The following is a 23,514-nucleotide window of genomic DNA, read 5'->3' as shown; positions in this document are numbered from 1 at the left end:
AATCCATGTACTATACCGACAGCGCCATATGATCCATGTGCTATACCGACAGCTCCATATGATCCATTTACTATACCGACAGCTCCATATGATCTGTGTGCTATACCGACAGCTCCATATGATCCGTGTGCTATACCGACAGCTCCATATGATCCGTGTGCTATACCGACAGCTCCATATAATCCATGTGCTATACCGACAGCTCCATATGATCCATGTGCTATACGACAGCTCCATATGATCCATTTACTATACCGACAGCTCCATATGATCCGTGTGCTATACCGACAGCTCCATATGATCCGTGTGCTATACCGACAGCTCCATATAATCCATGTGCTATACCGACAGCTCCATATGATCCATTTACTATACCGACAGCTCCATATGATCCATTTACTATACCGACAGCTCCATATGATCCGTGTGCTATACCGACAGCTCCATATGATCCGTGTGCTATACCGACAGCTCCATATAATCCATGTGCTATACCGACAGCTCCATATGATCCATTTACTATACCGACAGCTCCATATGATCCATTTACTATACCGACAGCTCCATATGATCCGTGTGCTATACCGACAGCTCCATATGATCCGTGTGCTATACCGACAGCTCCATATAATCCATGTGCTATACCGACAGCTCCATATGATCCATTTACTATACCGACAGCTCCATATGATCCATTTACTATACCGACAGCTCCATATGATCCGTGTGCTATACCGACAGCTCCATATGATCCATTTACTATACCGACAGCTCCATATGATCCATGTGCTATACCGACAGCTCCATATGATCCATGTGCTAAACTGACAGCTCTATATCATCCATGTGCTATACCGACAGCTCTATATGATCCAGGTGCTATACCGACAGCTCCATATGATCCGTGTGCTATACCGACAGCTCTATATGATCCGTGTGCTATACCGACAGCTCCATATGATCCGTGTGCTATACCGACAGCTCCATATGATCCGTGTGCTATACCGACAGCTCCATATGATCCAGGTGCTATACCGACAGCTCCATATGATCCGTGTGCTATACCGACAGCTCCATATGATCCGTGTGCTATACCGACAGCTCCATATGATCCGTGTGCTATACCGACAGCTCCATATGATCCGTGTGCTATACCGACAGCTCCATATGATCCTTGTGTTCTACCAATGGCTTTATATGATCTATACTGGTGGAAGCTCTGTGACCCTGGCCCTGACACACTGTAGAGAATTCAGCTTTAGACTCTGTGCCTGTTCACACTTTGCATAGATCTGGATGCCTCCAGCTGAGATTCTTTCATGCGCATTGTCTGCAGTCGGCTCCCTCCTGCCTTGGGCCTGGGCCAGGATACCGCTCTCTCTATCCCCTACCAGATAAGCAGTCTCCTGACAAATGAATACCAGGTGTTTGCTGAACAAGATGGAGATGTAAGGACAGAGCACCCACAGGAGACTGCAGGCCAGGAAGTATGTGCTCCCCCCCCCCCCCCCCGTAACCTGGGCAATGACCCCTCTGACCAGTCCAGCATCTTTCTGATTCTACTGAGGCCACTGATGCCCAATGACAGGTCTACCATAACTCAAATACCACATGGAGCCTATAAATCACTGCACAGACCCATCTCCAAGTCCCCCGACCTCCAGAACCTTCCCAGAAGTCTCTACCTTCATTCCAGCAGCAGAAGACGGAGCAACAGGTTTCACTCCTTGTTATCTTGACTAAACTGTAAGCCTGCGTGCCCAGGGATCAGTGGTCTGGGTGTGTCATCTGTACAATAACCTAAGTGGGGATTGCAGAATTGCACCTTTCAGGGTTTGTGGTTTTGCATTTTTCATGACTATCTCATCCACACTTATCCATGTGTAAGTATTCTGTACAGGAGGACAGGGGGTCACCGAGGAGGACACAAGGACTTTATGGAGTCCCCAGGACATCAGTCTCATCCATGTAAAGTACAGGAGACTGGTTTCTACTAGTTGGCCCTAAGAACAGAGTCTAGAATGACTTATAAGATGATAGCCGCCATGGTCCGCTAAGGAGAGGCTGGTATAGAGCGGATCCCTCCTCTCCGATCATAACAACCTTATATACCTTCCATCACAAAGAACTGCTGGCAGCAATGAGGGCTAGACAAGCGGCACAATATCCCACAACCATCTGTACCAGGATCAGAACAAGCAATACATATGTATTTATACAGTGTTTTATGTCACACACAGAAACTATGTGTGTAGTAGTCATGGAGTGCTTTATGTCACCTGTAGGGAGCACTATGTCTGCGATATAATCATGTAATAATATATTATATCGTCTGTGATATAGTCATGTAATATCTAATGTTATCTGTAGGGAACAGTATGTCTATGCTATAGACGTGTCATATCCTATATCACCTGTAGGGAGCAGTATGTCTGTGACATAGCCATGTAATAACCTGTAGGGTGCAGTTTGTAGTTCCCTGTATCACCTGTAGTGGGTGGAGTGTGTTGTTGTCGTGTAGTTCCCTGTATCACCTGTAGTGGGTGGAGTGTGTTGTTGTCGTGTAGTTCCCTGTATCACCTGTAGTGGGTGGAGTGTGTTGTTGTCGTGTAGTTCCCTGTATCACCTGTAGTGGGTGGAGTGTGTTGTTGTCGTGTAGTTCCCTGTATCACTTGTAGTGGGTGGAGTGTGTTGTTGTCGTGTAGTTCCCTGTATCACCTGTAGTGGGTGGAGTGTGTTGTTGTCGTGTAGTTCTCTGTATCACCTGTAGTGGGTGGAGTGTGTTGTTGTCGTGTAGTTCCCTGTATCACCTGTAGTGGGTGGAGTGTGTTGTTGTCGTGTAGTTCCCTGTTTCACCTGTAGTGGGTGGAGTGTGTTGTTGTCGTGTAGTTCCCTCTATCATCTGTAGTGGGTGGAGTGTGTTGTTGTCGTGTAGTTCCCTGTTTCACCTGTAGTGGGTGGAGTGTGTTGTTGTCGTGTAGTTCCCTCTATCATCTGTAGTGGGTGGAGTGTGTTGTTGTCGTGTAGTTCCCTGTTTCACTTGTAGTGGGTGGAGTGTGTTGTTGTCGTGTAGTTCCCTCTATCATCTGTAGTGGGTGGAGTGTGTTGTTGTCGTGTAGTTCCCTGTATCACCTTTAGTGGGTGGCGTGTGTTGTTGTCGTGTAGTTCCCTCTATCACCTGTAGTGGGTGGAGTGTGTTGTTGTCGTGTAGTTCCCTGTATCACCTTTAGTGGGTGGCGTGTGTTGTTGTTGTGTAGTTCCCTCTATCACCTGTAGTGGGTGGAGTGTGTTGTTGTCGTGTAGTTCCCTGTATCACCTGTAGTGGGTGGCGTGTGTTGTTTTGTAGTTTCCTCTATCACCTGTAGTGGGTGGAGTGTGTTGTGACGTAATTCCCTGTATTACCTGTAGGGGCAGTGTATATGGTGATCATATAGTATTCTGGTGTGTAGCAGTCATAGAACATGCCCATGTTTTAGGGATAGGATCCTATAACACTGATGGTGAGGTCCGTGTCACCTGAACACAACATTTTCTGGACACCATTTTACATCTTCTGATTTCTATTCAACGGACATAAAAGTCTATTTGTTTCTCACCTTTAAGAAGCAGCTTCCCCGTGCGGTGCCCTCGCTCAGTGTGGCGTTATATACGGTACTGGCAAAGATGGGCTCATTATCATTAACATCCAGTAGTTGGACCCTGACAATGGCAGTGGAGGTCAGTGGTGGCGTGCCGCGATCTGAAGCCACCACCGTCATCTGTGGCTGGGGATCTTTCTCATAATCCAGTGGGGCAGCTGTGGTGATGACTCCGGTTTCTGGGTGGATATGGAACCACGGTGAGTCTAGAAGGCTGTATATGACTTCTCCATTCTCTCCTTGATCTTTGTCCCGGGCTGTCACTTGGAGAAGGAAGCTCCCGGGATGTACAGCTTCTGGAACACTGTGGCTGTATTCTTGTCGGTCGAAGACTGGTGGGTTATCATTAACATCAGTCACCTCAAGAACAAATGAGGATTCTGCCCTTAAAGGAGGAGTTCCCGAATCTGTAGCAAGAACCCTTAGGCGGTAAGAGTCTCGCTCTTCTCGGTCTAGTAACTTGTCCACACAAATGAGGTAGATGATGCTATCTTTTGTGGTCAAAGCAAACTTTCCATCCCCACCTTCCAGAGTTACATCCACATCAGGATGTTCTCCATAGTCAGGATCAGATACAGAGATTCGAGCTACATATTGCCCAGGTGTGGCCCCCTCCGACACTCTTGGGGCTCCATCCTCACTCAGAAAGATGATGGTCATGCTGGGCTGGTTGTCATTGGAGTCCCGAACCTGAATAGATACAAATGCTGTGCCCACCTCTGGCTGAGCTGCCCCATCTTTTGCTTGTACAACCAGTTCATGAGTTTTCCGAGTCTCGTAATCCAATGGTTTGCCAAGCTGGATAAGTCCGGAATGTGGATTGATGGTAAAGAAACCCTCTGGGTCACTTTGCCTACGATTAATTTCATAGGTGATCTCCCCATTTTGACCCAGATCGGAATCTGTTGCATAGACTTGGAGGACGCTAGATCCTGGCAGAAGACTTTCTGAAATGAGTGCCTGATAGCGGCTCTGATTGAACATTGGCGCATGGTCATTGACGTCCAGGACAGATATATCCAATTTCATCTGTGAGCTACGACTTGGAGAACCGCCATCGTACGCCTCCAGAGTTAATGAATACGACGACCGGTTCTCTCGGTCTAAATCAGAGTTTACGACAAGTTCTACAGACAGTATACCACTGGAGGCTAGGCGGGTTTCTAGGCGGAATGCTTGCATGGGATCTCCATTTTTGATAAGGTAACCCTGAGTGCCCAATGCTCCACTGTCCAAATCCACAGCTGGTTCTAGGGGGTAGCTAGTACCTCGAGGTGTATGCTCTGGAATTCCAATTTCTAAACGACCTTTAGCGAAAGTGGGAGTGTGGTCATTGATGTCATCCACATGTATATCCACTTCCACAGTAACACCTTCTGGAGTGACTGCGATAAAGCTATAATGGTTCCGTTGCTCCCGGTCAAGAACCCGAGCGGTTTTAATTATGCCGGTGTGCTCATCAATCTCTAAATCACTAGTTACTCCACTTCCTTCTTGAGCGGAAATGAAGTACATGTGCCCGGTGGAGTCAGGCGGAAGTCCTGCGCTGATGTCACCAATGATGGTACCAGCCGGTTGTTCTTCATCAATGTGAAGCTCCAGTGTCCCCAAAGAGGCATAGGATGGAGAACAAGCCAAGAGCAGTAACAGGTAGACCCGGAGCGGCAGCATTCTTCCTACATCCACTTCAAGGTTGACGGTCACACGTCCTCGTTCTGCCAAGAAAATAAAGAAACGTTACGTATTAAAATACAAAGCAAATAAAATAATCTTTCGTCACCACCTGAGGGTTGATTGACCATCTGAATATTTGCCTTTTGCTACGTCGTGGCTTTTTACCCTCTTTGAGATCATCTTTTTTGACATGGGTGAGGCTGACCCTATGGTCCGAGTTGGTGGCTGCATTCCTCCACCTCCGGAGGACTGCTTCATCTTAGCTATCTTGGGTTTGCAGCTGCTTTTTCTAGATGTTTAAGGAAAAGACTTTTCTATTTTTTGTCCTCGTCCTGATAGAGTTACTGCCTCTAATCTAGTCACCACTACTCCAAGCAGATCACATCTGCCATTATTAACCCTTACACAGTGATGTATAATACTCATGCCCAACACGTGCAGCCGTGGTCAGCACGGGTCGCCCTGCCCCCATGTGATCCAATCGTTATTTGTAGTTTAGAATAATTCTATCGTTATGGTGATCCATACATCATATACAAGGAGCTATGATCCAGAGAGTACCACGTGTTATGTACTATATACAAGGAGCTATGATCCAGAGAGTACCACGTGTCATATATTATATAAAAAGAGCTATGATCCAGAGAGTACCACGTGTCATATACTATATACAAGGAGTTATGATCCAGAGAGTACCACGTGTCATATACTATATAAAAGGAGCTATGACCCAGAGAGTACCACATGTCATCTACTATATTCAAGGAACTATGATCCAGAGAGTACCACGTGTCATCTACTATATACAAGGAGCTATGATCCAGAGAGTACCATGTGTCATATACTATATACAAGGAACTATGATCCAGAGAGTACCACATGTCATGTAATATACAAGGAGCTATGATCCAGAGAGTACCACATCTCATCTACTATATACAAGGAGCTATGATCCAGAGAGTACCACGTCTCATCTACTATATACAAGAAGCTATGATCCAGAGAGTACCACGTGTCATCTACTATATACAAGGAGCTATGATCCAGAGAGTACCACGTGTCATCTACTATATTCAAGGAACTATGATCCAGAGAGTACCATGTGTCATATACTATATACAAGGAACTATGATCCAGAGAGTACCACGTGTCATCTACTATATACAAGGAGCTATGATCCAGAGAGTACCACGTGTCATCTACTATATACAAGGAGCTATGATCCAGAGAGTACCACGTGTCATCTACTATATACAAGGAGCTATGATCCAGAGAGTACCATGTGTCATATACTATATACAAGGAACTATGATCCAGAGAGTACCACATGTCATGTAATATACAAGGAGCTATGATCCAGAGAGTACCACGTCTCATTTACTATATACAAGGAGCTATGATCCAGAGAGTACCACGTGTCATATACTATATACAAGAAGCTATGATTCAGAGAGTACCATGTGTCATATACTATATACAAGAAGCTATGATCCAGAGAGTACCACGTGTCATATACTATATACAAGAAGCTATGATCCAGAGAGTACCACGTGCCATATACTATATACAAGGAACTATGATCCAGAGAGTACCACGTGTCATATACTATATAAAAGGAGCTATGACCCAGAGAGTACCACATGTCATCTACTATATTCAAGGAACTATGATCCAGAGAGTACCACGTGTCATCTACTATATACAAGGAGCTATGATCCAGAGAGTACCATGTGTCATATACTATATACAAGGAACTATGATCCAGAGAGTACCACATGTCATGTAATATACAAGGAGCTATGATCCAGAGAGTACCATGTGTCATATACTATATACAAGGAACTATGATCCAGAGAGTACCACATGTCATGTAATATACAAGGAGCTATGATCCAGAGAGTACCACGTCTCATTTACTATATACAAGGAGCTATGATCCAGAGAGTACCACGTGTCATATACTATATACAAGAAGCTATGATTCAGAGAGTACCATGTGTCATATACTATATACAAGAAGCTATGATCCAGAGAGTACCACGTCTCATCTACTATATACAAGAAGCTATGATCCAGAGAGTACCACGTGTTATGTACTATATACAAGGAGCTATGATCCAGAGAGTACCACGTGTCATATATTATATACAAGGAGCTATGATCCAGAGAGTACCATGTGTCATATACAATATACAAGGAGCTATGATCCAGAGAGTACCACGTCTCATCTACTATATACAAGAAGCTATGATCCAGAGAGTACCACATGTCATGTAATATAGAAGGAGCTATGATCCAGAGAGTACCACGTCTCATTTACTATATACAAGGAGCTATGATCCAGAGAGTACCACGTGTCATATACTATATACAAGAAGCTATGATTCAGAGAGTACCATGTGTCATATACTATATACAAGAAGCTATGATCCAGAGAGTACCACGTCTCATCTACTATATACAAGAAGCTATGATCCAGAGAGTACCACGTGTTATGTACTATATACAAGGAGCTATGATCCAGAGAGTACCACGTGTCATATATTATATACAAGGAGCTATGATCCAGAGAGTACCATGTGTCATATACAATATACAAGAAGCTATGATCCAGAGAGTACCATGTGTCATATACTATATACAAGAAGCTATGATCCAGAGAGTACCACGTGTCATATACTATATACAGGGAGCTATGATCCAGAGAGTACCACGTGTCATATACTATATACAAGAAGCTATGATCCAGAGAGTACCACGTGTCATATACTATATACAAGGAACTATGATCCAGAGAGTACCACATGTCATGTAATATACAAGGAGCTATGATCCAGAGAGTACCACGTGTCATCTACTATATACAAGGAGCTATGATCCTGAGAGTACCACGTGTCATATGCTATATACAAGGAGCTAGAGAGTTCTATGAAATGTGTTCTGTCACGGAGCAAAGGTATACGTCTTCCTCCGGATGGTCTTTTGAATCAACACGGACGCAAGAGGTCGGGAGACAACAGCAATTTATTGTAATCCACAAAGTTAGTAGCCGGCGGCGGTCACATCAACCGTAATAACAATAAGTCCACAGAAGTCACAATCCAATGATAGCTTTGGCTCCTTGGTCCTGTAACTAAATCCTGGCTCTCTGCAGAGCTGTGCACAGGCCGGCTAACACATACTAACTGCTAGCTATATACTATATACTAAGACTGTTACACCTATATCTGTGGGTGGGAAGGGCTGAGTCACAGATCCTTCCCCCCTCACCTATACCAAGGAGAGCAGAATCCCTGTCTACTATGGACAATGCACCATCCAACATCTTCTTGGAGACACTGATCAGATTATCTCCACCCATTGTCCTCACTGGTCCTCACTAGTTAGAGGTATTTGCATACAATGTGCTAACACACTAGACCCTAATCAGCCAACTACACATTGATGTATATAACAGGTTAGAGAATACATTCCACATGAAATATATATTACACATTGCCTATAGTATAGACTCTAACCATCCCGTGACAACCCCTCCCCCTCTCAAAACATGTGCATGACACAATTGGCCTACACAGGTAAATTGGGGAATGCACATCAGTCTCTATAGCTCATATGTCCTCCTGCCGGGATAACCCATCTGCGTTCTGGTGTTGGTTCCCTCGGCGGTACTGAATGGTAAAGTTGTAGGGTTGAAGGGCTGGCATCTGGCAGAAAATCCGGTCGATCCATGTTGGCGTCTCTCTGAGCTTGGCTTCGGGTCACTGCTCCCACAAAGTGGCACTGTAGATTTCCAACATCGTTGCCTAACAGAACATCGGCCGGCAGCCCGCTCATCACACCAATTGTGCATCGTTTTGGTCCATAACCATAGTCGAGTTCCACGGTAGCTTTAGGAATACGTTTCCGAGTACCTCCTGCCAACTCGATAGAAAGGCCAGGGCCCTCCTCTAGGGCCTCGGGTCGAACTACTCGGGGGTCCGCTACCGTTAGGAAAGCTTCCGAGTCCCGGAATCCAACAACTGTTCGGCCATCCAGTAGGACCTCCTGCAAGTGCTTCCGCTGAAGGTTTGCGGAATGTGTGGCAGAGGGCTGAATCCCATAGACCCCTGGAGGTGGAACAGATGGGTCATTCATGGAGTCATCTGGAAATGGGGCCAAACTTTCTGTCCTAGGGGTGGTTCCCAGGTAGTGAATAGGCCGGGATGCCACGGTGGCCCGTGCCCCCATGTTAACAGGGCAACTAGCTTGCAAATGTCCAGGCCGCCCGCACCCAAAACATCTGCGCTCTAGCATTCTTCCAGTAGGTCGTTGTCTAGGGACAGGGTTGTTCATAGCTGGAGGCCGATGGGCTGGGGCAGGGGTAGAGGGGGAATTGTAATCCTGAGGCCGGGCACGAAAGGTGGGTGGCTGGATGAAGGGTGTCTGGCGGACTGTGGTAGTTTTCCGCTCCTCTGCAAACAACCTCTTCCACTGCGGCTTGATGGTCAGGCCCTCATCTGCAAGGGAAGCAGCTTGCTCCACTGTGGCTGGGTTCCGTTCCAGCACCCACTCACGGATCTCAGCGGGGCACTGGGAAAAGAACTGTTCCTTAAGTATGACTTGGAGGATCTTATCGACTGTGACAGCCTCCTCTCCTTCTAGCCAGCGCTTGCATGCTTGCTTCAACTTGTGGGCGAACATGTGGAAGGAGCTTCCCCCATTGTAAGACAAAGAGCGGAACTGAACTCGGTAGGTCTCTGGAGTGACTGCATAATACTTCTGCACCGCTCTTTTAATGGCCTCATAGTCCCGCTGATCACTAGGGTCCATGGCTCTGAGAGCTTCCGCAGCCCCATCTCGTAGATGCCCCACCAGATACCGGACCCAATCCTTCTCTGGGACTTCCATCAGGCGGCACTGGTGTTCGAAGTCCTGAAAATATCCATCAACATCCCCAGCCGCTTCATCAAAGGTCTTGAAGTGTTTATGGGAGACATATTGTGGTTCTCTCACTGTTGGGCTGGGGGTCGACGTTTGATTATAATTCCGCGTAGTTATCTCAGCCATTCGCATTTCATGCGCCATTCTTTCCTTTTCATGCGCCATTCTCTGTTCCTCCTTCTCCGTTTCCTGAGCCCTCTGTAATGCTCTACTCCTTTGCTCTGCAGTTGCTCCTAGCCCCAGCACTGCCAATTCCTCCTCATACAAAACAACCCATCTGCTCTTTTGGGTCTGTACCTGCCACTCCTGTATCTCTACTGTCTCCTGGGGGCAGCCCTCCTCATGGTCGCTTTGCAGGGTCATCTCCTCCAGTGCCTCGATCAGTTGATCTTTCGTTCTTCCCTGGTAACTCAGGTTTAGTTCCCGGGCCCTTACTTGTAGACTTGCCATAGTCCAGTTCCTGTATTCTGAGGTTGTGGCTCCATTAATCGCTGGGCTGCTGTAGTCCATCTCGCTGTCCGCTGTTGATCCCACCGCTGCCAACCAGTTGTCACGGAGCAAAGGTATACGTCTTCCTCCGGATGGTCTTTTGAATCAACACGGACGCAAGAGGTCGGGAGACAACAGCAATTTATTGTAATCCACAAAGTTAGTAGCCGGCGGCGGTCACATCAACTGTAATAACAATAAGTCCACAGAAGTCACAATCCAATGATAACTTTGGTTCCTTGGTCCTGTAACTAAATCCTGGCTCTCTACAGAGCTGTGCACAGGCCGGCTAACACATACTAACTGCTAGCTACAACTATATACTAAGACTGTTACACCTATATCTGTGGGGGGGAAGGGCTGAGTCACAGATCCTTCCCCCCTCACCTATACCAAGGAGAGCAGACTCCCTGTCTACTATGGACAATGCACCATCCAACATCTTCTTGGAGACACTGATCAGATTATCTCCACCCATTGTCCTCACTAGTTAGAGGTATTTGCATACAATGTGCTAACACACTAGACCCTAATCAGCCAACTACACATTGATGTATATAACAGGTTAGAGAATACATTCCACATGAAATATATATTACACATTGCCTATAGTATAGACTCTAACCATCCCGTGACATGTTCCATATACTTGGTGCTATTATCTAGAGAGTATATGAGCCATATTCCATATTCTGGGTAGTATGAACTAGAGAGTATCACAACTCCGGTACTATATACTGGGTGCTATGATTTAGAGAGTACTATGGGCCATGTATTATATACTGGGTAGTATATTCTAGAGAGTTCTAGGAGCCATGTACTATATACTGGGTTCAATAATCCAGAGAGTACTATGAGTCAAGTGGTTATATGCTGGGTGCAATAATCTGGAGCGTAGCATGAGCCATATACTATAAATCAGGTGCAATAATCTAGAGAGTCCTCTGTGCCATTTACCATATACTAGGAGCTATGATCTAGAGAGTTTGTGAGCTTTCAAGTGAAGATTACTCAGGTGATCAAGTGCCAAATTACAGAATCTACCGTAACTAATGGCAGCCTTGCAGATATAGGTTACCCGGGGTCCAAAGGCCAATTATTGGGACCTGTCCAGCGCAGATTACCGGGATTTAAGGACCATCCACTTGGACCTGTCAAGTACAGATTACCAGGATCCAAGGACTATTTCTTGGGAACTCATAGGCACAGATTACCCGATTCCATGAACCATCTACTGGGTCCTCTTAGACACAGATTACAAGGGATCCACTGACTTTTTTGGACACATTTAGGTATGGATTACCCAATTCTATGAAACATCTCCTGGGAACTCTTAGGCACAGATTACCAAAATCAATGGACCATCTACTGGGAACTTTTAGACACAGATTACCAGGATCCATGGACCATCTGCTGGGACCTCTTAGATACAGATTACCAGGTTCTATGGACCATCTACTGGGACGTCTTAGACACAGATTACCAAGTTCTATGGACCAATTACTGGGACCTCTTAGGCACAGATTACAAAAATCAATGGACCATCTACTGGGACCTCTTAGACACAGATTACCAGGATCCATGGACCATCTGCTGGGACCTCTTAGACAAAGATTACAGATTCCTTGGACCATCTGCTGGGACCTCTTAGACACAGATTACCAGATTCCATGGACCATCTGCTGGGACCTCTTAGATACAGATTACCAGATTCCATAGACCATCTGCTGGGACCTCTTACTCACATATTATAAAGATCCATGGACTATCTTCAGGGAACTCTTAAGTACATATTACAAGGATCGATGGGTTTTCTACTAAGACCTCTTAGTCATATATTACAAAAATCCATGGACCAAGGTAGATACCATGAACTCTCAAGCACAGATTTCCAGATTCCATGGACCATCTGCTGGGACCTCTTAGACACAGATTACCAGGATCCACAGACCATCTACTGGAAACTTATATATTACAAGGATCCATGGACCATCTACTAAAAACTCTTACTCACATATTACAAGGATCCATGGACCATCTACTGGGGAATTTTAGGCATAGATTACCAGTTTCCATGGAGCTTCTATTGGGATTTCTTAGACATAGATTACTATAAACTATGGGCCATTTGCTGGGAACTCTTAGCCACAGATTACCAGATTCAATGAAGCATCTTAGTCACATATTATCAGGAATCATCTGTTGAAACCTCAGACACAGATGATGGACATTCTACTGGGACCTCTTAGACACAGATTACCAGGATTCATGAATCCTCTACTGGGAGCTCTTAAGGCACAGATTCCAGATTCTCTGAACCATCTACTGGAACCTCTTAGACAAAGATCGCCAGGATCCATGGACCATCTGGGAAATTTTAGGCATAGATTAGCAGTTTCCATGGAGCTTCTATTGGGATTTCTTCGACACAGATTACTATAATCTATGGGCCATTTGCTGGTAACTCTTAGCCACAGATTACCAGATTCTATGAAGCATCTGCTGGGATCTCTTAGTCAGATATTACACGGATCAATGGGCCATCTACTAGGATGCCTTAGTCACATATTACCAGGAATCATCTGCTGAAACCTCTTAGACACAGATAACCAGATTCCATGGACATTCTACTGGAACCTCTTAGTCACAGATTACAGTGATCCATAGACCATCTACTGGGACCTCTTAGTCACAGATTACAGTGATCCATAGACCATCTACTGGGACCTCTTAGTCACAGATTACAGTGATCCATAGACCATCTACTGGGACCTCTTAGTCACAGATTACAGTGATCCATAGACCATCTACTGGAACCTCTTAGTCACAGATTACAGTGATCCATAGACCATCTACTGGGACCTCTTAGTCACAGATTACAGTGATCCATAGACCATCTACTGTACAGATACAGTGTACAGGGATGTCTGGATCACTGCGGCCCCCTGTATGGATATAGTATATAGGATCACTGCGGCCCACTGTACGGATATAGTGTATGGGATCACTGCGGCCCCCTGTATGGATATAGTATATAGGATCACTGCGGCCCACTGTATGGATATAGTGTACGGGATCACTGCGGCCCCATGTACGGATATAGTATATAGGATCACTGCGGCCCACTGTATGGATATAGTATATGGGATCACTGCAGCCCCCTGTACGGATATAGTGTACGGGATCACTGCGGCCCCCTGTACGGATACAGTGTACGGGATCACTGCCCCCCCTGTACAGATACAGTGTACGGGAATGTCTGGATCACTGCGGCCCACTGTACAGATATAGTATACGGGATCACTGCGGCCCACTGTATGGATATAGTGTATGGGATCACTGCAGCCCCCTGTATGGATATAGTATATAGGATCACTGCGGCCCCCTGTACGGATATAGTATACGGGATCACTGCGGCCCCCTATATGGATATAGTATATAGGATCACTGCGGCCTCCTGTACGGATATAGTATATAGGATCACTGCGGCCCCCTGTATGGATATAGTGTACGGGATCACTGCCCCCCCTGTACGGATATAGTATACGGGATCACTGCGGCCCACTGTATGGCTATAGTATATAGGATCACTGCGGCCCACTGTATGGATATAGTGTATGGGATCACTGCAGCCCCCTGTATGGATATAGTATATAGGATCACTGCGGCCCCCTGTACGGATATAGTGTACGGGATCACTGCGGCCCCCTATATGGATATAGTATATAGGATCACTGCAGCCCCCTGTATGGATATAGTATATAGGATCACTGCGACCCCCTGTACGGATATAGTATATAGGATCACTGCGGCGCACTGTACGGATATAGTATATAGGATCACTGCGCCCCTCTGTACGGATATAGTATATAGGATCACTGCGCCCCCCTGTACGGATATAGTATATAGGATCACTGCGGCCCCCTGTACGGATATAGTGTATAGGATCACTGCAGCCCCCTGTATGGATATAGTATATAGGATCACTGCAGCCCCCTGTACGGATATAGTATACGGGATCACTGCGGCCCCCTGTACGGATATAGTATATAGGATCACTGCGCCCCCCTGTACGGATATAGTATACGGGATCACTGTGGCCCCCTGTACAGATATAGTATATAGGATCACTGCGGCCCCCTGTATGGATATAGTATACGGGATCACTGCGGCCCCCTGTATGGATATAGTATATAGGATCACTGCGGCCCCCTGTACGGATATAGTGTACGGGATCACTGCGGCGCACTGTATGGATATAGTATACGGGATCACTGCGGCCCCCTGTACGGATATAGTATACGGGATCACTGCGGCCCCCTGTATGGATATAGTATATAGGATCACTGCGGCGCACTGTATGGATATAGTATATAGGATCACTGCGCCCCCCTGTACGGATATAGTATATAGGATCACTGCGGCCCCCTGTACGGATATAGTATATAGGATCACTGCGGCCCCCTGTATGGATATAGTATATAGGATCACTGCGCCCCCCCTGTACGGATATAGTATATAGCATCACTGCGCCCCCCTGTACGGATATAGTATATAGGATCACTGCGGCCACCTGTATGGATATAGTATATAGGATCACTGCGGCGCACTGTATGGATATAGTATATAGGATCACTGCGCCCCCCTGTACGGATATAGTATATAGGATCACTGCGGCGCACTGTATGGATATAGTATATAGGATCACTGCGCCCCCCTGTACGGATATAGTATATAGGATCACTGCGGTGCACTGTATGGATATAGTATATAGGATCACTGCGCCCCCCTGTACGGATACAGTATATAGGATCACTGCGCCCCCCTGTACGGATATAGTATATAGGATCACTGCGGCGCACTGTATGGATATAGTATATAGGATCACTGCGGCCCCCTGTACGGATATAGTATACGGGATCACTGCGGCCCCCTGTATGGATATAGTATATAGGATCACTGCGGCCCACTGTATGGATATAGTATATAGGATCACTGCGGCCCCCTGTATGGATATAGTATATAGGATCACTGCGCCCCCCTGTACGGATATAGTATATAGGATCACTGCGGCGCACTGTACGGATATAGTATATAGGATCACTGCGGCCCCCTGTACGGATATAGTATATAGGATCACTGCGCCCCCCTGTACGGATATAGTATATAGGATCACTGCGGCGCACTGTATGGATATAGTATATAGGATCACTGCGGCCCCCTGTACGGATATAGTATATAGGATCACTGCGGCGCACTGTATGGATATAGTATACGGGATCACTGCGGCCCACTGTACGGATATAGTATATAGGATCACTGCGCCCCCCTGTACGGATATAGTATATAGGATCACTGCGGCCCCCTGTATGGATATAGTGTACGGGATCACTGCAGCCCACTGTATGGCTATAGTATATAGGATCACTGCGGCCCCCTGTACGGATATAGTATACGGGATCACTGCGGCCCACTGTATGGCTATAGTATATAGGATCACTGCGGCCCACTGTATGGATATAGTGTATGGGATCACTGCAGCCCTCTGTATGGATATAGTATATAGGATCACTGCGGCCCCCTGTACGGATATAGTGTACGGGATCACTGCGGCCCCCTATATGGATATAGTATATAGGATCACTGCAGCCCCCTGTATGGATATAGTATATAGGATCACTGCGACCCCCTGTACGGATATAGTATATAGGATCACTGCGGCCCCCTATATGGATATAGTATATTGGATCACTGCGGCGCACTGTACGGATATAGTGTATAGGATCACTGCAGCCCCCTGTATGGATATAGTATATAGGATCACTGCGGCCCCCTGTACGGATATAGTATACGGGATCACTGCGCCCCCCTGTACGGATATAGTATATAGGATCACTGCGCCCCCCTGTATGGATATAGTGTATGGGATGACTTCGGCCCCCTGTACGGATATAGTGTACGGGATCACTGCGGCGCACTGTATGGATATAGTATACGGGATCACTGCAGCCCCCTGTACGGATATAGTATACGGGATCACTGCGGCCCCCTGTACGGATATAGTATATAGGATCACTGCGGCCCCCTGTACGGATATAGTATACGGGATCACTGCGGCCCCCTGTACAGATATAGTATATAGGATCACTGCGGCCCCCTGTATGGATATAGTGTACGGGATCACTGCGCCCCCCTGTATGGATATAGTGTATGGGATGACTGCGGCCCCCTGTACGGATATAGTGTACGGGATCACTGCGGCGCACTGTATGGATATAGTATACGGGATCACTGCGGCCCCCTGTACGGATATAGTATACGGGATCACTGCGGCCCCCTGTATGGATATAGTATATAGGATCACTGCGGCGCACTGTATGGATATAGTATATAGGATCACTGCGCCCCCCTGTATGGATATAGTATATAGGATCACTGCGGCCCCCTGTACGGATATAGTATATAGGATCACTGCGGCTCCCTGTATGGATATAGTATATAGGATCACTGCGCCCCCCCTGTACGGATATAGTATATAGGATCACTGCGCCCCCCTGTACGGATATAGTATATAGGATCACTGCGGCCACCTGTATGGATATAGTATATAGGATCACTGCGGCCCCCTGTATGGATATAGTATATAGGATCACTGCGCCCCCCTGTACGGATATAGTATATAGGATCACTGCGGCCCACTGTATGGATATAGTATATAGGATCACTGCGCCCCCCTGTACGGATATAGTATATAGGATCACTGCGCCCCCCTGTACGGATATAGTATATAGGATCACTGCGGCGCACTGTACGGATATAGTATATAGGATCACTGCGACCCCCTGTACGGATATAGTATATAGGATCACTGCGCCCCCCTGTACGGATATAGTATATAGGATCACTGCAGCCCCCTGTACGGATATAGTATATAGGATCACTGTGGCGCACTGTATGGATATAGTATATAGGATCACTGCGCCCCCCTGTACGGATATAGTATATAGGATCACTGCGGCGCACTGTACGGATATAGTATATAGGATCACTGCGGCCCCCTGTATGGATATAGTATATAGGATCACTGCGGCCCCCTGTACGGATATAGTATATAGGATCACTGCGCCCCCCTGTACGGATATAATATATAGGATCACTGCAGCCGCCTGTATGGATATAGTATATAGGATCACTGCGCCCCCCTGTACGGATATAGTATATAGGATCACTGCGCCCCCCTGTACGGATATAGTATATAGGATCACTGCGGCGCACTGTATGGATATAGTATACGGGATCACTGCGGCCCACTGTACGGATATAGTGTATAGGATCACTGCGCCCCCCTGTACGGATATAGTATATAGGATCACTGCGCCCCCCTGTACGGATATAGTATATAGGATCACTGCGACCCCCTGTACGGATATAGTATATAGGATCACTGCGCCCCCTGTACGGATATAGTATATAGGATCACTGCGCCCCCCTGTACGGATATAGTATATAGGATCACTGCGGCCCCCTGTACGGATATAGTATATAGGATCACTGCGCCCCCCTGTACGGATATAGTATATAGGATCACTGCGCCCCCTGTACGGATATAGTATATAGGATCACTGCGACCCCCTGTACGGATATAGTATATAGGATCACTGCGCCCCCTGTACGGATATAGTATATAGGATCACTGCGACCCCCTGTACGGATATAGTATATAGGATCACTGCGCCCCCTGTACGGATATAGTATATAGGATCACTGCGCCCCCCTGTACGGATATAGTATATAGGATCACTGCGCCCCCCCTGTCCTCTGTGTGTCGTCCATGCTCAGGTCCGGATCTTCCCATCAGTGTGTAGATGGGGAATGTTTATCTGGAAGACTCCCTGGTGAGGTCTCTGGTTCGGGGTCATCTACTGCGGAGTGACAGAAGTGCGGCCGGAGACTCTCACATCCCCCGCACTGCCCCAGCCTCCCTGCAGAATGTTAGAGTGTCAGCCCAGGCGTCCAGTCTGGAGCACAGAGATGTTTACAAACAACCAAACTGGGACAGACTGGTCAATTAATGGGGGTATTAGAGTGTCAACTCTGTGGGGTGGGGGTATTAGAGTGTCAGCTCTGTGGGGTGGGGGTATTAGAGTGTCAGCTCTGTGGGGTGGGGGTATTAGAGTGTCAGCTCTGTGGGGTGGAGGTATTAGAGTGTCAGCTCTGTGGGGTAGTGGTATTAGAGTGTCAGCTCTGTGGGGTGGGGGTATTAGAGTGTCAGCTCTGTGGGGTGGGGGTATTAGAGTGTCAGCTCTGTGGGGTAATGGTATTAGAGTGTCAGCTCTGTGGGGTGGGGGTATTAGAGTGTCAGCTCTGTGGGGTGGGGGTATTAGAGTGTCAGCTCTGTGGGATAGGGGTATTAGAGTGTCAGCTCTGTGGGGTGGGGGTATTAGAGTGTCAGCTCTGTGGGGTGGGGGTATTAGAGTGTCAGCTTTGTGGGGTAGCGGTATTAGAGTGTCAGCTCTGTGGGGTAGCGGTATTAGAGTGTCAGCTCTGTGGGGTAGCGGTATTAGAGTGTCAGCTCTGTGGGGTGGGGGTATTAGAGTGTCAGCTCTGTGGGGTAGTGGTATTAGAGTGTCAGCTCTGTGGGGTGGGGGTATTAGAGTGTCAGCTCTGTGGGGTGGGGGTATTAGAGTGTCAGCTTTGTGGGGTAGCAGTATTAGAGTGTCAGCTTTGTGGGGTGGGGGTATTAGAGTGTCAGCTTTGTGGGGTGGGGGTATTAGAGTGTCAGCTCTGTGGGGTGGGGGTATTAGAGTGTCAGCTTTGTGGGGTAGCGGTATTAGAGTGTCAGCTCTGTGGGGTGGGGGTATTAGAGTGTCAGCTCTGTGGGGTGGGGGTATTAGAGTGTCAGCTTTGTGGGGTAGCAGTATTAGAGTGTCAGCTCTGTGGGGTAGTGGTATTAGAGTGTCAGCTCTGTGGGGTGGGGGTATTAGAGTGTCAGCTTTGTGGGGTGGGGGTATTAGAGTGTCAGCTCTGTGGGGTGGGGGTATTAGAGTGTCAGCTTTGTGGGGTAGCGGTATTAGAGTGTCAGCTCTGTGGGGTGGGGGTATTAGAGTGTCAGCTCTGTGGGGTGGGGGTATTAGAGTGTCAGCTTTGTGGGGTAGCAGTATTAGAGTGTCAGCTCTGTGGGGTAGCGGTATTAGAGTGTCAGCTCTGTGGGGTGGGGGTATTAGAGTGTCAGCTCTGTGGGGTAGCGGTATTAGAGTGTCAGCTCTGTGGGGTGGGGGTATTAGAGTGTCAGCTTTGTGGGGTAGCAGTATTAGAGTGTCAGCTCTGTGGGGTAGCGGTATTAGAGTGTCAGCTCTGTGGGGTGGGGGTATTAGAGTGTCAGCTCTGTGGGGTGGGGGTAATAGAGTGTCAGCTCTGTGGGGTGGGGGTATTAGAGTGTCAGCTCTGTGGGGTGGGGGTTTTAGAGTGTCAGCTCTGTGGGATAGGGGTATTAGAGTGTCAGCTCTGTGGGGTGGAGGTATTAGAGTGTCAGCTCTGTGGGGTGGGGGTTTTAGAGTGTCAGCTCTGTGGGATAGGGGTATTAGAGTGTCAACTCTGTGGGGTGGGGGTATTAGAGTGTCAGCTCTGTGGGGTAGGGGTATTAGAGTGTCAGCTCTGTGGGGTGGGGGTATTAGAGTGTCAGCTCTGTGGGGTGGAGGTATTAGAGTGTCAGCTCTGTGGGATAGGGGTATTAGAGTGTCAGCTCTGTGGGGTGGAGGTATTAGAGTGTCAGCTCTGTGGGGTGGGGGTATTAGAGTGTCAGCTCTGTGGGGTGGGGGTATTAGAGTGTCAGCTCTGTGGGGTGGGGGTATTAGAGTGTCAGCTCTGTGGGGTGGAGGTATTAGAGTGTCAGCTCTGTGGGGTGGGGGTATTAGAGTGTCAGCTTTGTGGGGTAGCGGTATTAGAGTGTCAGCTTTGTGGGGTAGCGGTATTAGAGTGTCAGCTCTGTGGGGTGGGGGTATTAGAGTGTCAGCTCTGTGGGGTGGGGGTATTAGAGTGTCAGCTCTGTGGGGTGGGGGTATTAGAGTGTCAGCTTTGTGGGGTAGCAGTATTAGAGTGTCAGCTCTGTGGGGTAGCGGTATTAGAGTGTCAGCTCTGTGGGGTGGGGGTATTAGAGTGTCAGCTCTGTGGGGTAGCGGTATTAGAGTGTCAGCTCTGTGGGGTAGTGGTATTAGAGTGTCAGCTCTGTGGAGTGGGGGTATTAGAGTGTCAGCTCTGTGGGGTGGGGGTATTAGAGTGTCAGCTCTGTGGGGTGGGGGTTTTAGAGTGTCAGCTCTGTGGGATAGGGGTATTAGAGTGTCAGCTCTGTGGGGTGGAGGTATTAGAGTGTCAGCTCTGTGGGATAGGGGTATTAGAGTGTCAGCTCTGTGGGGTGGAGGTATTAGAGTGTCAGCTCTGTGGGGTGGGGGTTTTAGAGTGTCAGCTCTGTGGGGTGGAGGTATTAGAGTGTCAGCTCTGTGGGGTGGGGGTATTAGAGTGTCAGCTCTGTGGGGTGGAGGTATTAGAGTGTCAGCTCTGTGGGGTGGGGGTATTAGAGTGTCAGCTCTGTGGGGTGGAGGTATTAGAGTGTCAGCTCTGTGGGATAGGGGTATTAGAGTGTCAGCTCTGTGGGGTGGAGGTATTAGAGTGTCAGCTCTGTGGGGTGGGGGTATTAGAGTGTCAGCTCTGTGGGGTGGGGGTATTAGAGTGTCAGCTCTGTGGGGTAGCGGTATTAGAGTGTCAGCTCTGTGGGGTGGGGGTATTAGAGTGTCAGCTCTGTGGGGTGGAGGTATTAGAGTGTCAGCTCTGTGGGGTGGGGGTATTAGAGTGTCAGCTCTGTGGGGTGGGGGTATTAGAGTGTCAGCTCTGTGGGGTGGGGGTATTAGAGTGTCAGCTCTGTGGGGTAGCGGTATTAGAGTGTCAGCTCTGTGGGGTGGGGGTATTAGAGTGTCAGCTCTGTGGGGTGGGGGTATTAGAGTGTCAGCTCTGTGGGGTAGCGGTATTAGAGTGTCAGCTCTGTGGGGTGGGGGTATTAGAGTGTCAGCTCTGTGGGGTGGGGGTATTAGAGTGTCAGCTCTGTGGGGTAGTAATACGGTCTCGCCCTGATGTCTCTCAGAGGATAGTGGCGGTCTGGGGCCCTCAGGTCACGTAGACACGTATGATACTCACCATTAGAGTGTCAGCTCAGGTGACGGCTGCTGTCTCGGGCTCGGCTGGTTGTCAGTATCACTTGGTGTTAATCCCGTTTCCATCCCCAGAGATCTCGCTCAGTCTCACTCCAGTTTTAGGCCAATGGTCGACGGTCTCTTTCCTTGCTGTTCCTGCACACAGCGGGAGGATGTCTCTTCCTTTAGAGCGGTAGTCTCAGTGCTTTGTTCTCATCCTGAGACTGTCTCTTTCATCCCCTTTGTGCAGATCTTCAGGGCGGTCCCTCTGCACAGAGTTTGCTATTGTTCTGTGTCAGATGGATGTCTCTTTTCCTGAGTGCAGTCTATGTGAGGGTGAGCGCTCTCTCCAGATGTTGCGGTGGCAGTCCCCTGCAGTGTGGTCCTCAGGATGCTAGCCGTGCCGCGGAGGTCTCGGTGCACTCCCTGCAGTCTCTCCTCGTCTGTCTGTCTCTCTGGCTGGGACAATGGATTGAGACAGCTGTGGATGTGAGAGAGAGCGCAGCCAGCACAGGCTCAGAGGGACGGAGCGCTGCTCTGAAACATGACTCTCCCCCAACCCACCTCCTCCTCCAGCTTCAGCCCCCTCACACCCCCTCCTCTACTAGTGCCCCCCTCCTCTACTAGTGCCCCCCTCCTCTACTAGTGCCCCCCCCCTTATACTAGTGCCCCCCCCCCTTATACTAGTGACCCCCCTCCTCCTCCACTAGTGCCCCCCCCCCCCTCCTCCAGTGCCCCCCCCCTCCCCCTCCACTACAGCCCCCTCCTCCTCCATCACTCCCCTCCAACTCTCCTCTTCTCATCTGGTAATTTATGCTGAATTCCAGGACCAGACCCAGCGCACAACATGGAAACTGTGGAGAGACCCCGAGCGCAACACTACACACCTCTGAGCACACTACACAATACTACACACCTCTGTGCACACTACACAACACTACACACCTCTGTGCACACTGCACAATACTACACACCTCTGTGCACACTACACAATACTACACACCTCTGAGCACACTACACAATACTACACACCTCTGTGCACACTACACAACACTACACACCTCTGTGCACACTGCACAATACTACACACCTCTGTACACACTGCACAATACTACACACCTCTGTACACACTGCACAATACTACACACCTCTGTGCACACTACACAATACTACACACCTCTGAGCACACTACACAATACTACACACCTCTGTGCACACTACACAACACTACACACCTCTGTTCACACTGCACAATACTACACACCTCTGTGCACACTACACAATACTACACACCTCTGAGCACACTACACAATACTACACACCTCTGTGCACACTACACAACACTACACACCTCTGTGCACACTGCACAATACTACACACCTCTGTGCACACTACACAATACTACACACCTCTGAGCACACTACACAATACTACACACCTCTGTGCACACTACACAACACTACACACCTCTGTGCACACTGCACAATACTACACACCTCTGTACACACTGCACAATACTACACACCTCTGTACACACTGCACAATACTACACACCTCTGTGCACACTACACAATACTACACACCTCTGAGCACACTACACAATACTA

At 48.0% G+C, this 23,514-nt stretch overlaps 1 protein-coding gene across 1 annotated transcript in view; it reads right to left on the bottom strand.

Moving 5' to 3' along the window:
* DCHS1 (dachsous cadherin-related 1) overlaps nt 1–22,457 on the bottom strand; it is a 64,030-nt gene extending 41,573 nt beyond the window's left edge. Inside the window, exons 1-2 of the mRNA XM_075261143.1 lie at nt 21,912–22,457; nt 3,597–5,353 (exon numbers count right to left, since the gene is read on the bottom strand). Of these exons, the coding sequence (XP_075117244.1) occupies nt 3,597–5,309 (1,713 nt within the window). The 5' untranslated portion in view covers nt 5,310–5,353; nt 21,912–22,457. The remainder of the gene's footprint in view (nt 1–3,596; nt 5,354–21,911) is intronic.
* Between the last annotated feature and the right edge of the window lie 1,057 nt (nt 22,458–23,514).

This window comes from Leptodactylus fuscus, assembly GCF_031893055.1.
Source record: "Leptodactylus fuscus isolate aLepFus1 chromosome 2 unlocalized genomic scaffold, aLepFus1.hap2 SUPER_2_unloc_1, whole genome shotgun sequence".
NCBI classification, from domain to species: Eukaryota; Metazoa; Chordata; class Amphibia; order Anura; family Leptodactylidae; genus Leptodactylus; species Leptodactylus fuscus.
This window is presented reverse-complemented; position numbering and strand designations above follow the sequence as displayed.